Consider the following 15,259-nt stretch of genomic DNA (forward strand, 5'->3'; position numbering starts at 1 on the left):
GCAAAGTTCCTGTTGTATAGCTGAGACACTGAGACGCAGGGAGGGGTCATCATTGGCTAGAAGTCACAGAACAAGAGACTGATGTTCCTGGGATTTAAGCCCAGGCCTCTGGTTCCAGAGTTTTTGCACACTGTAGGTGTTCAAGAAATGCTGCCTTATTGTTTGTTGCCAGATGTTGTGAGCATTGTACAAGTGTACAGTTTACACTGCTCTGTTCAGTGTTGGTGGGAGTGAGTGCAATCAACAGAGGGATCCCCTCCTCTGGCCTGCCAGAGCCTGGGCAACCAGCCCACATGTCTTTCTCCTCTCCTACCCAAATTCTTAAGGGCATGTAGTGATTGGAGATTGAATGAGTGTGTGCCTGACAGGGATGCTCAGGCACTGTCATCACCCTAAGACATAGCTTTCTTGGACGTAAAGAAAGGGTGCTCAGTCAATCTTCATGGAGCTGTTACCGTGAGCTCAGCTTCCCTTCTTATCCAGGCCTGGCATTCTCTCAGGATGCCCTGGACCTGACCCCAGTCTTTCCACTCTTCTCCTTGCAGGGAGCCGAGAGGCTGCCTTCACGTATGCCATCATTGCTGCCGGTGTGGCCCATGCCATCACAGCTGCCTGTACCCAGGGCAACCTGAGTGACTGTGGCTGCGACAAGGAGAAGCAAGGCCAGTACCACCGGGACGAGGGCTGGAAGTGGGGTGGCTGCTCTGCCGACATTCGCTACGGCATCGGCTTCGCCAAGGTCTTTGTGGATGCCCGGGAGATCAAGCAGAATGCCCGGACTCTCATGAACTTACACAATAACGAGGCAGGCCGAAAGGTAGGCAGCCAGGAAAGGGAGCCGGGAGGCTCTTGCAGAAATGCTTCGAAAGAACTTATTCATAATGGCTGGTATTGGGTCTCTGGTGATGAGCCACAGGGCTCTGCCCTTAGTCTCATTCCACTTGACTCTGTTGTCCATTTGCTGCTGGTTGGGATCTGTGTATGGCAGGGAGCTTATCTGTTACTAGAGAGATCAAATAACTGAATCTCTGTTAAAACATATTGGGTATAACTCAGCAAAGTGGAAAGAGGGATGCATGTGAACTCTTATCTTTGGGTCTACAAAATCAGCTGTGCTAAACTCTGATTGAAGGGAAGAGTCGAGGTGAGTTCAGTAGGAGTCATCCCTATGAACCAGGGTCTCTAACATGTCATTGGTCACCTCAACCAAAATCTAGAGCTAGTAATAAAGGAGGTGACCATTTTCTCTTTATTGCCCCCTTAGGTCTTCCTGGATTCTGGACTCAGCTTAGAAGAGAGTAGGGATGTTCCAGGATATTTCAGTGGAGATGGCTGGGATATAAAGGGGGCCAGACAACCAATCTCATGAGAAGCTGGTTGTCCCAATGTAAGAGAGCAAGCCCGAAGTACAGAGTTAGGGCACATGGGGTGGGATGGGGTTATCACAGAGAGGCAGCTCCTGCCAGGGTGAGGATAAGTCATAGCCATGAGATTCAGAGTGAGTTAACAATAAAAGAGTGAGTTCTTTATCCCAGGGAGTATTTGGGCAGAAACAGCTGGACCAGACATCTCAGGGTACCCAAGTCAGTGCCGCCTGGCTCAGGCAGTGCCTTGGGTTGTGGCCTGAGGTTGCAAGTGGCTTCTTAAATACCTGTGAAGGCTGAGGGGCTCAGAACCCACCCTGAAGCCTTCAGGTCCAGGAGGCGCTGAAAGAAGAAAAATTCTCATGCCAGGTTGAAGCTCTGTGGAGAATTGTCTGTGAGCCAGGGCAGATGGGAAGGGAGGGCTCAATGCTTTCTGGGTGGAGGACAGACCACTGCAGTTACAAGACTTGTGCTAACACCACCGGGGGCTACAAATGTAGGTTCCCAGGGGAGGCTGGGCAGGAACAAGAGTGACAAGGACCTAGGAAACTGTGCACAGGGCTATGGTGAACTGAGGAAGCAGACGCCATCCATAGGGCTCTCAGCTCAGCTCCAGCTTATTGTGGCTGTGCAGAAATGCCAGCCTCAAGTGGCCAGACCCTCTGATTTTAGACTCAGATTTTTATGTACAATCACTTCATTTTTAAGTGTTGGCATTTAAAACTGATAGTCACCAGTAACTCTTAAAAAATATATAAAAAATTAAAAAGAAAAAGGATTACCAGAGGTTCAAACACATAAATCTACTAAGTGTGGGCTGTGAGTTGCCACATTTTGGTGACGGATATATTAAGTGGTACAGATCTTGTTCTGTTATAGCACGTCCATGGGCCAGGCAGTCTTCTAGCTCCGGATATGTCAGCTCACTTAATTTGCAAGGCATCCCTAAGAACAATAGCATTTTCATCCCCATTTTATAGGTGAAGAGATTGAGATACAGAGTGGTTAAATAATGTGCCGAGGGTCCCACAGCTAATTAGCAATGCCAGAATTCGAACCCAAAACATCTGGCTCTCAAGTTGGCCTTCTTTGCACATCATATGCTGCTGTAGCATGGTGGTCAGAGATCTACCTGTGGGCTTTGTTACATTCCTTCCCAAGAAGAAAGCAGAGCTGGCCAGAATGTCCTCAGGGCTCAGGTGAGGAGAGAAGGAGACAAAGCAGGAGAGCACTTACCACAGGGCCTTGCACCTAGTCCTTTGCATGGGATGGGTGTGATTACAAGTTGTGCAAACATGTGTCACACAGGAGGGAGTCTGTCTGGTAAGTGGTGTTGGGTAGCCTGCACACCTTGGAGGGGAGCGAGGCCCCCCACATGCATATGAATGGGAGAGGCAAGCTGGCCTTTCCTCCAGCCCTCACATACTACTCTTCCCTCCCTCCACTCCAGCCTCTGGCCACATCCTGTGTGTCAGAGCCTCCCAGTCAGCCCAGGTTGCTGTGAGTCACAATGGCAGAGCTGCTCACCTGGCCTGCCCCAGGAAGATGTACTGGGATAAACTGTTAGGCTCTGCCTGGCCCTACCTATTCAGTCTTGTGGCTGAGACCTACTGCCCAAGGCCAGCACATCCTTCTAGGCTTCTCAGCTATTTATTCCTCCCTGTCTCTGTGGTCAGATCACTCTTTAGGGCCAGGTCACAGGCTGCCTCCTACTCTGGAAGCTCTCACTCCCTGGGGGCAGACAGAAAGAAAACAACTGGCTTTCCTCTTCCACCTCAGTTTCCTCATCTGTGGCTACCCAGTTGGGCCACTGTGAGAACTAAAGAAGAGAATTCCTAGCTTGAAGTAAGAAGAGTTCAGTATATATCAAGTGAGAGAGAGTTTTATAAGCCACACAGCCCCAGCAGGAATGAAGGCAGTTGTTGCTGTTCAAGGCAGCTCTTGGGTAATGCAGATGCTAGAAGCTATCAGATGTCATAAGACCAAACTCAGGGAGCTTCCTGGAGGAGGTGGACCCTTGTAAGATGAGTGAGGAAAATAGGTCAAGGCAACTCAGTTCTAGTGTGGAGAGATAGTGGCCAAAGGCCCAGAGGTAGTGGTCCAGACTGGCTGGTCTGTGAATCCCTTATTGGGTAACAGCAGCCAAGGAGCTTGCAAGGTCACCTGCCAGGCCAGAGAGTGAGAGTCTTGCTTTCTCTCAAATCTTTCTGTGGTTGCTATTCAGGTTTCAGCTCAGATGTTCCCTCCTCAAACAAGCTTCTCTTTCAATTCCTTCATAGCCTTTAGTTGGAAGTAGCTTTGTTCCTGAGCTTTCCCCCACTCTCCACCAGACCATAAGCTTGAGGGAGACAGAGACCCCAAAGATTTCATTTGTAGCTATGCTCCCAAGGTTGGCATACAGAGCTGAACTGAGTGAATGGTTGAGTACCTTATGGTCACCGGGGAGCCACTGATGGTTGTGGAACAGGGAAGAGGCAGAAGTCAGAGACACTGACACCAGGGAGGCAGCGTGAGGCTGTGGGTAGCATCAGAAAAGAGTTCTGGACTAAGTGTAGTCCGAGTTCTCCCAGCTCAGGGAAACCAGCTAAAGAGACACTCCACTGCCTCCCCAGCTCCACTCTAGTTTGTGAGGACTTTTGTGGATGGGTTCCTGGAACAGCATTTCAACCTGGCACTATGTATTTTCCAGAGCCAAGAAGTGGAATTTGGGACTCCCCAATGTGCATAAGGAAGAGTCTGACCAACCATCAGCCTGGCCCCTTTGTGGTGTAGAAGTGCAAATGGAGGCTCAGTGGTGGTCCCGTTTGGCCCTCAGGCACGTAGGGCAGTGGCTGCACTGCTCAACCAGAGCACCGCATGAAGGTGTTCTCCCAGCCTAGCCCTGGGGTAGCCAGACCCTCACTCTCTGCCACAGGGCACCCCAAGGGCCCAGATGCTTATCCAAGTGGTTAGAAGCAAGGATAGCCACCGAGGTTGAGGTAAATAAGGCTTAGCGTATATTAGTTCTGAGTTCTATCTCTACTTGAGGCCTCGGTTTCCCCCATCTGTCAAAGGAGACTATGACACTCATTTGTTCTGGATCCTCAGGTGCTGGTCAGGGAGGATACATACTGGAGATGCCTCAGAATCCTGCTATGTACCATTATTCGAAGGCATGAGGCCCAGCCCCAGAATCTCCCCAACAGTAGGCTTCTGTGCCTCCCGCCCTCACACACACACACAGCAGAGGTGAGGAACCAACAGGAGAAATGGGGCCAGCCCATAGCCTCTCCTAGCTGAGCGTCTTGGAAAGGATCACACATGTGTTTATCACTGGCTCCCTTGCTCCTGCTGTGAGGAGACAAGACTCAACCTGACCACAGGCTCCAGGGTTTGTTGGCAGCTCATGCGAGAAAAGGAGGAAGCAAGGGAAGTCAGGGAGGGGGTCTGTGTCCTGAGGGGCAGAGGTGGTTACAGGCCCAATGAGAGGGGACCCAGGGCAGCCCACTGATTCATCTGGCAGATGAGGGAGAATAAACGTTGTGGGAGCATCCTGCCCTCACGGGTCTCCAATTTGGGTCCAAGCCTGGGCAGAGCCAGGTGCTGGCCTGTGGATATGGGCCACAAGGCTGGAGTAGTAGGTGCATCGCTATAGTCTGGCCTGGTTTTCCCTGTCCTCATTGTCTCATGCAATTGTGTGATCCACAGGGTTGAATCAGAATGACCAGGCAAGATAGAAATTATAGTATTTCCCTATTGAAATTTTAGGACTATAATATTTTTGGATTAAAATCACAGACTGTTCAGGTTGGGATTGTAGAATATTAAGTTCACATTCTCACATGTAGGGTTTGAAATTATAGGATCTTTGGTTGTAAAGGAGACAGGCATGAGAAGCATTGGGTTGAAATCTTCGGATGGTAGAATCTGTCTTTGAACGATTTTTTTCTAGCCTTTTGGGCAGTGAGGAGATGAGCTAATCATGATTCTTGCTCTCAAGATACCAGTCTAGTGAGAGTCAGATAAGAGGAGCTAAAATTATGATTCGGGGTTCACACCTCAGAAGAAATGCCACACAGAAGGCTCAAAGGGAGTGCAGAAGCAGGAGTGATTTTCTCTCAGAGAAGTCTGGAGACCTCTTGGGGGAGAAGAAGGGACCATTAGTAAAGCTTTGAAGGATGAGAAGTCCTCCAGGTGGACAAGGCAGGTGGGAAGGAGGAAGGCAGTTCAGGCAGAAGTAACAGAATGTATTATAGCATGAAGTCTTTAAAAAGTATGGTTAGGCTTTGTGAGGGAGGGCAGGGTTCTATGTGTCTAGAGAGAGAGGGGTAATGGGTGAACAGGCTGCAGACGGGGCTGGGGCCAAACACAGGGTCTTGAATGCCGGGCAAGGAACAGGACTTTCCACTTACACGAAGGTTCTTGGAGATACTTTGGTTGGGGAGTGCTGTGGGCAGGTCTCTGGCCCTCTGTGGGATAGAGTGGAGAACTAAGTGAAGGGAGACAGGGCAGCAGCTGGTGTCCAAACCCAGCAAAAGCCTTGGGGTGGACAGGAAGAACAGCTGTTAAGGAAGCAGAAAAGATAGGACTCGCCTTCGGTTACATTTGGGATGGATGGGTGGGTGCTACCCCTCACTGGGGTCAGGAACTGAGGCAGGGGAAAATGATCTGGGGAGAGATGATGAGGGTGTCTTTGGGTGTGGGAGTGGGAGACCCTGTAGGCAGCAGATGGGGATATTCTGAGACCACTGGTGCCTGGATCTTAATTTTGGAAAGAGGCCTTGGCTGCAACCACTTCCTGACAGCTACCAGCAGGAGGTGGTAACAGAAGCCCTGGTGTTTGGTAGGATTGCCCAGTGGGAGGATTTAAATGGGAAAAGTCAAAGAGCTGGGCACAGATCTGGGAAATGGGCACTGGGGCAAGAAGGCTATGGGAAGTCATAGAGCTGGGCAGAGAGCCAGGAGTGGACCCTGTGGGATACAAAGAAGCCCAGACTACACTTTGAGCTTCTGCTATGTCCTCACTCTGGAACCCCAGCCAAGAGACCAGCCTTTCTGGGCCTCCATGATGATATTACTTGGCCCACTGTGGAGGCCTTGCTGTACACTAAAATTAAAGTGTGCAGGGAGCTCTGGGGGCCTCCGGGGAGGGAGGAGCCCTCTGCAATCCCTTCCTGGGTGTGTGGTGGCTGAGCTCAAGAGAGGCAGCCCTGGGGATGGGGGCCCAGCTGGGACAGGGTTGGCCCCTGCTGGAATGTGCTGCTTTCACCCACAGAGGTGAGCTCAGGGGGATGGAATTCCACCTGAGTGAGAAGTCACCTCCCAGTCCCTGCCCAGCTTCTTGCTCCAGGAGGGTGCCGGTCTTGTCCCTTCCTGCCCTGTCCCGTCAGGTGTGGGTGCTCCTGGGAGCTGGATTACTACCCTGCCCTGGCTACAGGCAGGCCTGTGAGTCAGGGGACACCAGGGACCCAGCCAGGCTGCTGGGGTGGGGCCCAGATAAGACTTGCTCAGCTATGTTTCTCTCCACTGTTCTGAGGGCCACTTGCATATTTGGCCAGTAAGAGTGGTCAGTGGTGGTACGTGGAGGGCCTGGAGAGCCAAGCCCTGCCTGGCCTGAAGCCTCTGACCAGGGCAGGCTGTGAAGAGGCCTCCTCAGGCCACTGTGCCCTCCATTCCTGCCCTAGATCCAGGAGCAGATGTACCTTCTCACCTTCTAGATGGAAAAGTCTCTAGCCAGAAATTGAGGGACTTGGACCAGGGGCATCCTTAGGTAAATCTCATCCATGTAGGGCTTTGGTTTCTTCCACAGTGGGACCCTATGGTCTCAGAAGGGACTTCTAGGTCTGACATGTATAGAGGGAAGACACAGGCAGGGTATTTAGGACCAGTGGAGGCCAACTTTGTCTGCAGCCACATACTCCTAGACTCCACCAAGCTCGTTTCTGCCTCGGGGACTTTGCACATGCAGTTTCCTCTGTCAGGAATGTTCTTCACTCAAATCTTTTCATAACAAACTTCTATTCCTTCAGGTTTCTGCTTAGATGTCCCCTTCTCAGGGAGGCCCTCCCTGACTCCCTTACGTCCATGCTATCTCTTTCTGTATACTACATTGCTTTATTTTCTATGTGATATTTATCACCGTATGAAATTATGTTATCTTCACAGTTCTTTATGTGTTTATTGCCTGTCTTTTCTCACTACAATGTCAGCACCATAAGGGTAGGGGAAACATGAGTTCACAGCTGCATTCCCCCGTACCTAGGATACTGCCTGGTACACAGTAAGTGCTCAAGAAATATATGTTGAGTGAATGAATGAAATGACAAATGTCTGATCTAATCTTGAGGAATTTCCCAGGAGTGCAGTTGTCAGATTAAAAAAAATAAAAAAACAGTAGTCCCAGTTAAATTTGCATTTGAGATAAAATGAATAGTTTTTAGTATGAGTATATATAGTCAAGATACAGAACATTTCCACTGCAAGGATCCCTGTGCTACCCTTTAAGAGCTGAATCTACTTTCCTCTCTCCCTTATCCCTCTCCTATTCTCTGGCAGCCATTAAACTGTTTTCCATTTCTATTATTTTATCATTTCAATAATATTATATAAATGGAATCATACAGTATGTAACCTTTTGGGATTGGCTTTTCACTTAGCATAATTCACTCAAGATTCATTCATGTTGCTGTGTATATCAATAGTTCTGTGTATGGATAGACCACAGTTTGTTTAACCATTCACTTATTGAAGAACATCTGGGTTGTGACCAGTTTTGGGCTACTACAAATAAAGCTGCTATGGACATTTGTATATAGGTTTTGGTATGAATGTATGGTTTCATTCTCTGGAATAAATGTCCAAAAGTACAAATCCTGGATCATACAGTAGTTATTTGTATGTCTAGCTTTGTTAGAAAGTGCTAAACCATTTTCCATAGTGGTTGTGCCCTATTACATTCCCACCAGCAATATATGAATGATCCAGTTTCTCTGCATCCTCACCAGCATTTGGTGTTGTCACTTTATTTTATTTTTGCCATTCTGATAGGGGTGTGCAATATTTCATTGTGGTTTTAAGTAGCATTTCTCAAAGGGCTAATGATGTTGAACATTTTTGCATGTGCATATATGTCATCTGTGTATCCTCTTCAGTGCAATGTCTATTAATGTCTTATGCCTATTTTCTAATTAGACTGTTTATGTTCTTACTGTTGAGTTTTGAGATATCTTTATATGTTCTAGATGGTAGTCTGTCAGACTTATGGTTTGCAAATATTTTCTTTCCATCTATATCTTGTCTTTTCATCCTCTTCACAGGATCTTTTGCAGAGCAAAAATCTTTCATTTCGATAAGGTCCAATTTATCAACTTTTCCTTTTATAAATAGTGCTTTTGGTGTTGTCTAAAAACTTTTTCTTCAGCCCAAGTTCTCAAAGATTTTTCCCTATGCTTTTTTCAAAAAGTTTTGTAGTTTTACATTTTATAATTAAGTTTGTGATCTGTTTTTAAATTAATTAATTAATTAACTATAAATCAACAAGGTTTATATCTTTTAAAACTTTATTTATTAAAATTTATTTATTTTTAATTGTAAAATATGCACAACATAAAACTTACTATTCTAACATTTTTAAGAATACAGTTCAGTGGCATTAAGTACCCTCACACCGTTGTACAAATATCACCACCATCCATCTCCAGAATATTTTTCATCTTCCTCAAACTAAAACTTTGTTCCCATGAAACGCTGTCCCTATTCCCCACTTCCAGTCCCTGGCAACCACTGTTCTACTTTCTGTCTCTATGAGTCTGACTACTCTAGGGATGTTGTATAAGTGGAATCCTACAATATCTGTCCTTTTGTGACTGCCTTATTTCGCTTAACACAATGTCCTCAAGATTCCATGATACATTTTGAGTTAACTTTCGTATAAGGTTCATTTTTTTTTTTTTTTTGGTCCAGTTATGTGCTCAGTCTGGCAACTCTCCTCAGCCTCTACAGCCCTGTGGACGAAAACAGCTTCCGAATAGTGCCAAGAACCACAGAATAGTTTTAGAACCAGAGACTCTTCCTTACTTGGGCCATTTAATAGATGAGAGGTTGACAGGACATGGAGGGCCTTTGGCAAGTCCACATGTACTAAGAGATTGGAGAATCAGGATTCACACCCAGGGCCCAGCTCCCAGATCAGTCTCCTTACTGCTTCCTGTGGCTGGCCAAGGAGAATGGTTCTGGGCTGGACAAAGTGCTGACGTGGGATCTGAGAGGTCCATGAGGGACAAATCACTGGGATGAGTAGGCCAGGGTTGGCGTGACTAGAGGAAAAAGCTAGATCTGGAGCAGAAGCAGATCAGGAGGGATCAGAGAGGAACCGGCCCAGGCCCTGATGGAAGATGCCCATGAGACCTCAGGTGTTTCCAGTTTTCTCTGATGACATAGCAAGGGCAGGGCCCAGCCAAGTCCAGTCAGTGATGCCACAGTGATAGCAGTGGGTATTGCTGAGGAAGGGAGTGGGCGATATAGGGAGTCCATGGTGGTAGGAAGCAGAGACAGGGCAGGAGCAGCTCCTACCATGGGGAAAAGAAAGGGCTGTGGTCCCCTAGCATCATGGAGCCTTGTCTTCAGTATCCCACTTTGCTCTGGATGGGCTGCTGAGATCACTTCCCCACCCCAACCCAGAATGGATACAGGCCCAAAGGAGGCTCAAACTGGAGTGGGGTAGCCTCAGTTACTGAAAGCCTGGGGGGTTTGGGGGGAGGGATCAGGCAGGACTGGGACTCAAGAAATAGAGGAATGTGGAGAAGATGCAAGTTTTAGCTCTGGCGAGAAAGAACTTGCCACCAAAAAGTGAGATAAACTGGAGGGCAAGTATGCTTTTGCTGAAGAATAAAAACATGATTCTAATATTAGCACTTGAAATGCATGTACTAATTTAATTCCCACGACAGTCCTACATGGTTCATATTCTCTGCTGTTCTCTCCATTTTACAAATGGAAAAACAGAGAAATAGAGAGGTTATGAAACTTGACAAGAGCCACACAGCTGGCCAGTGCTGCCCTGGGATCTGAACCCAAGCAGACTGGCTCCAGACTTAGTCCTTAACCCCTGAACTGTTTTACCAGTCCCATGGATTCTGGGACTTGGATGTGTTTATCCTCACCTCCAGTTCTGACACACTGTGATTCTAGGATATTATCCTGAGATACTCAGATACCCTGTTTCAAGGAACTTGAAGACTGTAGCCTTCAGCTCCCAAAGGCCCCAATATGGGGATTGTGGATTACTCAGGCACTGAGTCCTCTCCCACTGTGGTCACTGTGGCCCTGGGACAGTCCTTTGGCCACCATCCTCTGTCTTAGAGAGGACACTTCCGGGCCAGGAGGGAACTTGGCTGTGCGGAGAGGAGAAGTCTGAATATTGCCCCTCCCCAGAAAGAAGGGGGCCTGGGTTGTTATGCGGGGCAGAATTCGGGGTAGGGTGATGGTTCAAGGCAAAACTGGATGAGGAATTGCCCAGCCTGTGGCATGCCCAGGAGTGCCCATGTCTGTGCAGAGACCTGAGGCACCTCCTGTTTCACCAGAGTTTCTGTGCTGGCTCAGCTGGTGAAGGCAGCCTGGGGAGCCACATCCTCTCCCCCGGCAGAATTCTCTTTGTCCTTCCAGGCAGCTGTGAGTCACCTCGGAGTCTCCCAGAGCTCAGCTTGGAGCCTGGCATATAGTAGGTGCTCTGAGTGGAGTGGGTTGCTTTTACTTGTGCTGTCCAATACAGTCACCACAGGCCACATGTGGCTATTTAAATATAAGCTAATTACAAATAAATATGATTCAACATTCAGACCCTCAGTCCACGTTTTGAGTGGTTACCGTATTAGATAGTTCACAGGAAGATCTGTTGGACAGCGCCGGCTGGCTTAGAGTGCAAGGGGCACAGACATGACTGCTGTTATTAAGGGGATCCTGGAAGGTCTCCGCAGTGGTGGGAGCCAATCATTTCACCTCCTTGGCCCACCTGGCCAGTCCAAGGGAGCCGTCTCAAATAGTGGCCATCTGATTTCTCCTGAAAGGAATTCACAGTGTGGCTGCTGGCCCTTCAGCCAGGGGCTCATTTGAAACCAACCTGAGAGGGGAGGGGACCGTGCGGGGAGGCCCTGGGAAGCCTCCCAAATGAGGTGGAGCTCAGGGGCCTCGGTTACACCACAGTGAGACTAAGTCAAAAGGCGCCCATGGGGACAATTGCCGCCTTTGTCTTCAGGAGGGGGACTGGGGCTCATAGGTGTTATCAAATCTGCTGGGATGAGAGGAGGGAGAGCCAAGTGGTGGTGAGGAAGGCAGGGAAAGGGAGGGGCAAGAATAGTGCTAGAGAAAGGGAGGAATGGGGCGTGGCCCAGGTGATGTGGAGAAAGTGGGCAGGAGCAGGCTGCTGTCACTTTCACTAATCCTGAACACTTACGAGTCCTTTGAAGAGAAATCCAGGTGCTCTTATATTCTGCAAAAGGACATCTTGCCTGACAAAGGGGCTTCTTTAAATTGTCACCTTGCAGTGTGCATTTGAGATGCAAATAATAGTCACTGCTCACAGCAGAGATCATTCTCTCTGTCCCAGCACTACTCTGTCCACATGAGTTAATCCGTTTCATTGGCCCAACAACCTTGGGGTCTTTGTTAACTCCATTCTGCAGATGGGCAGTAGAGGTCCAGGCTGTGACTGAGCAGTGTCCTAGGCCCCTGAACAGTCCCAGCTGCAGCAGAATAAGGGCTCACCTGATCTCAGGGCTTCCCAAGGACATTGTGGGAGAGGGATAAGCCTTGAGCCAGTGGGGCGTAGGCAGTGTGAGACCAGAATTCAGCTTCTCTGTGTGCTCCTCTCAAGACCTGATACATCATGTGCCTGCCTATTTCCAAGTGCTGTCCAAATGATCTCACGGGGAAGACTCTATTGTTGTTACTCGCATTTTACAGATGAGGAAAACCAAAGCACAGAGCAGTTAAATAGTGTACTGAGACTGCCCAGGTAGAAAGCATCCAAGCAGGATTCTCTCCCAGCCATCCTGCCTCTGTGGCCCATGCTCTATGCGGCTTCTTCTTAGCCCTCAAAAGTGTGTGTGTACATGTGCGTGTGTATACATGCACATATGTGTCTATGAGTACATATATATATTTGGGGGGGCTGGAAGGATCGGTAGTATTTTGAAACAAGAGTGATTTTAACAACATTTGTAAAACACTTTTTAATTTGCAAAACCTTTCTTTAACACTTTCATGGCCAAGCCTAACAACTCTCTTCCAAGAGAGTTGTGTAATTGTAACCATTTTGCAGGCATGAGACCTGAGGCTCTGAGTAGGTGCCACTCAGTTTGCTGGGAGGGTGGCTCTGCAAAGGTTGTTCTCTTCTGGGCTTTGAGAGCCCCAGTGGGGAGGCAGGTCAGGGAGCTCCTAGATACATCTGAGCTCTTGACTCATGAAAGGATGCTGAGCTTTTGTTCCGTGGGAGATGGAAATGCCATGGTTGTGGAAAGAGGTACAATAAAAAACCTGACTCTGCAACTTGTTTGCTGTGCGACCTTATTTAGTCTCCTTACTCCAAGCCTCAGTTTCCTCCTTGGGAAAAAGGCAATGATAATTCGTACTTCTCATAGTTGTTGTGCAGATTGAATGAAATAACACCCATAAAATGCTGAGTCCCATGCTCTCTTGCATGATGCATGCTCAGGAATTAGTAGCTGCTATTATTAATATTGTTATTATTAGTAGCAGTAATAATTTTAAAGCCATAATAGGCTTTAATTCCTATATTCTATTCTTAAAGCTCTTTCTAGGTCTAAAACTTCCTTTTTTTTTTTTTTTTTTGCTTGCCAGCCACATAGCATGCTAGAAGGATGTGAAGAGAAGGAGATGTTTAAGAGGTCATTGAGATTTTCACTTTACTGAACAGAGAGGATCACAAGGGGACCAAGCTTTTGTGATCTCACATTGGTTCTCCCCTTTCCAAGACAGGTGACGTCCATCTGGGTATCTCAGTCGTGTCTAAGCAGCCACCTCCAGAGAGGGCCCCCCCACTGGTTTTTTCCAGCCCCATGCCACAGGTACCCACATTCTGGAACCTGCAAAGTTATACATCAAGTCCAGTTTCCGGCCCAGACATCCCACCCTAACGCAAGCCTAGTATCTCCAACTGCCTTTCCCCAACTCCCTCCTGTCCCAAACCTCACTCCTGACCTTTCTTCTATGAATGTACTCCTGCCTTCATCCCCTCCTAGTTCATTCCCACTCCAGCTTATCCCTCTAGTTTAGGAAATAGCAGCTCCATCCTTCCAATTGTCTGGGCCAGCGGTCCGCAACCTCCTTAACGCCAGGGACCGGTGCTCCTGTGAGTATCTAAAGCTTGATGATCTGAGGTGAAGCTGAGGTGGTGATGCTAGCACTGGGGAGCAGCTGCAAATATGAGGACCAAGACTAGTCCATGGCCTGGGGTTGAACTCCTAGTCTAGGCCCAAAATCTTGGCTTTGTTCTTGATTCCTTCTATCACACCCCACATCCAACATGTTGGTTCTACCTGCAACACCCGTCCAGAATCTTCCCTCTTCTAACAACCTGCACTCCTGACTTCATGGTCTAAGCCACCATCATGCCCTACCTGAAGGAGTACAATAGCCTTCTAACTTGTCTCCTTGCTTCCCCATATTTTCAAACATAAATGAAATTATCTCCCCTCCATCCATAGCCTCATAATGACTTCCAACTCACTCAGAGTAGAAACTGAAGACTTCATGATGTCCAGCAAGGCCCTTCATGACTTACGACCTTCTTACTTTATTTCTTTCTACTTTCTCTTTGCTCACTCTGTCTCACTTATACTGTTCCTCAGACACACTGGGTAATCCTTACCTCAGTGCCTTTGTACTTGCTGTTGCCTTTGAATGGAGGGCTCACCCTCTGGACATTCACCGTCTGACCTCTTCAAGTCTTTGCTCAAATATCACCTTAAGGAGGCCTTTCCTGACTATGCTATTTGAAATTGCTCTCCCATCTGCTTCACCAATTCCTGTTCCCTTCCATGTTTTCTTTTTTCTACATAGCGCTAACGACCACCTGACATAATATTGGTAGTTGACCAAATGATCCCAGTGTGGCTGAGAAAATTAAAGTGTTTGCTATAGGGATCCTCCTGTGGGAACAGCACAGGCTCAGACAGAAGCTTTCTTCTCACCTTTTAAACTCAAGAGTCTGTGCCTTCAATATTTGTTCCTATGCCCCACTTTTAAATGTGAGTTTTATTTTTAAACCCTTATGTAAACCTTGTCTTACTCCAGGCACTATCATAAGTACTTCATATATATCAACTCAAAATTCTCATAAGAACCCAGTTAGGTAAGTACTATTATTATCTTCCTTTTACAAATGAGGACACCGAGGCACAGAGAGGTTCACTAACTCACCCAAGTTCACACAACTAATAAGTAGAGCCAGGATCTGAATCCAGACAGTCTCCCTCCAGAGTCTATTTTCTTGCTAGATATAGTTCCTCTTTCTTGGGCATTCATTCATTCACTCATTCATTAAATATTTATAGCATGTCTTCTTTGTGTCAGGTGTAAGATTTTAGAGACCAACAAATGACTGAAAAAATGTTCCCTGCCATCAGAGAGCTCACAGTCTAATAGGAAATGCAGAACAAGTAAATAAGGGAAAAGAAACATTCACTGATACCTACTAAATGTCAGCCTTGTTTTTCAGATACTGGAAATCAAAGATGAATAAGAGACAAGGATAGGAGATTTACCATTTGGGGGCTGGTTTGGATGGGTGGATGGTGGGTGGGAGGATGGATGGATGAATGGACGGATGTTTGGATGGATGGATGGGTGAATGGACAAATATTTGGAAGGAAGGAAGGAAGGAAGGAAGGAAGGAAGGA

General features: G+C 47.6%; 1 protein-coding gene across 1 annotated transcript in view; it reads left to right on the plus strand.

Annotated features, from left to right (window-relative positions):
• Positions 1 to 15,259, plus strand: part of WNT7A (Wnt family member 7A) — a 67,713-nt gene that overhangs the window by 22,471 nt on the left and 29,983 nt on the right. Inside the window, exon 3 of the mRNA XM_011364458.2 lies at positions 546 to 817. Coding sequence (XP_011362760.1) covers positions 546 to 817 — 272 coding nt within the window. The remainder of the gene's footprint in view (positions 1 to 545; positions 818 to 15,259) is intronic.

Source organism: Pteropus vampyrus, unplaced genomic scaffold (assembly GCF_000151845.1).
Source record: "Pteropus vampyrus isolate Shadow unplaced genomic scaffold, Pvam_2.0 Scaffold97, whole genome shotgun sequence".
NCBI classification, from domain to species: domain Eukaryota; kingdom Metazoa; phylum Chordata; class Mammalia; order Chiroptera; family Pteropodidae; genus Pteropus; species Pteropus vampyrus.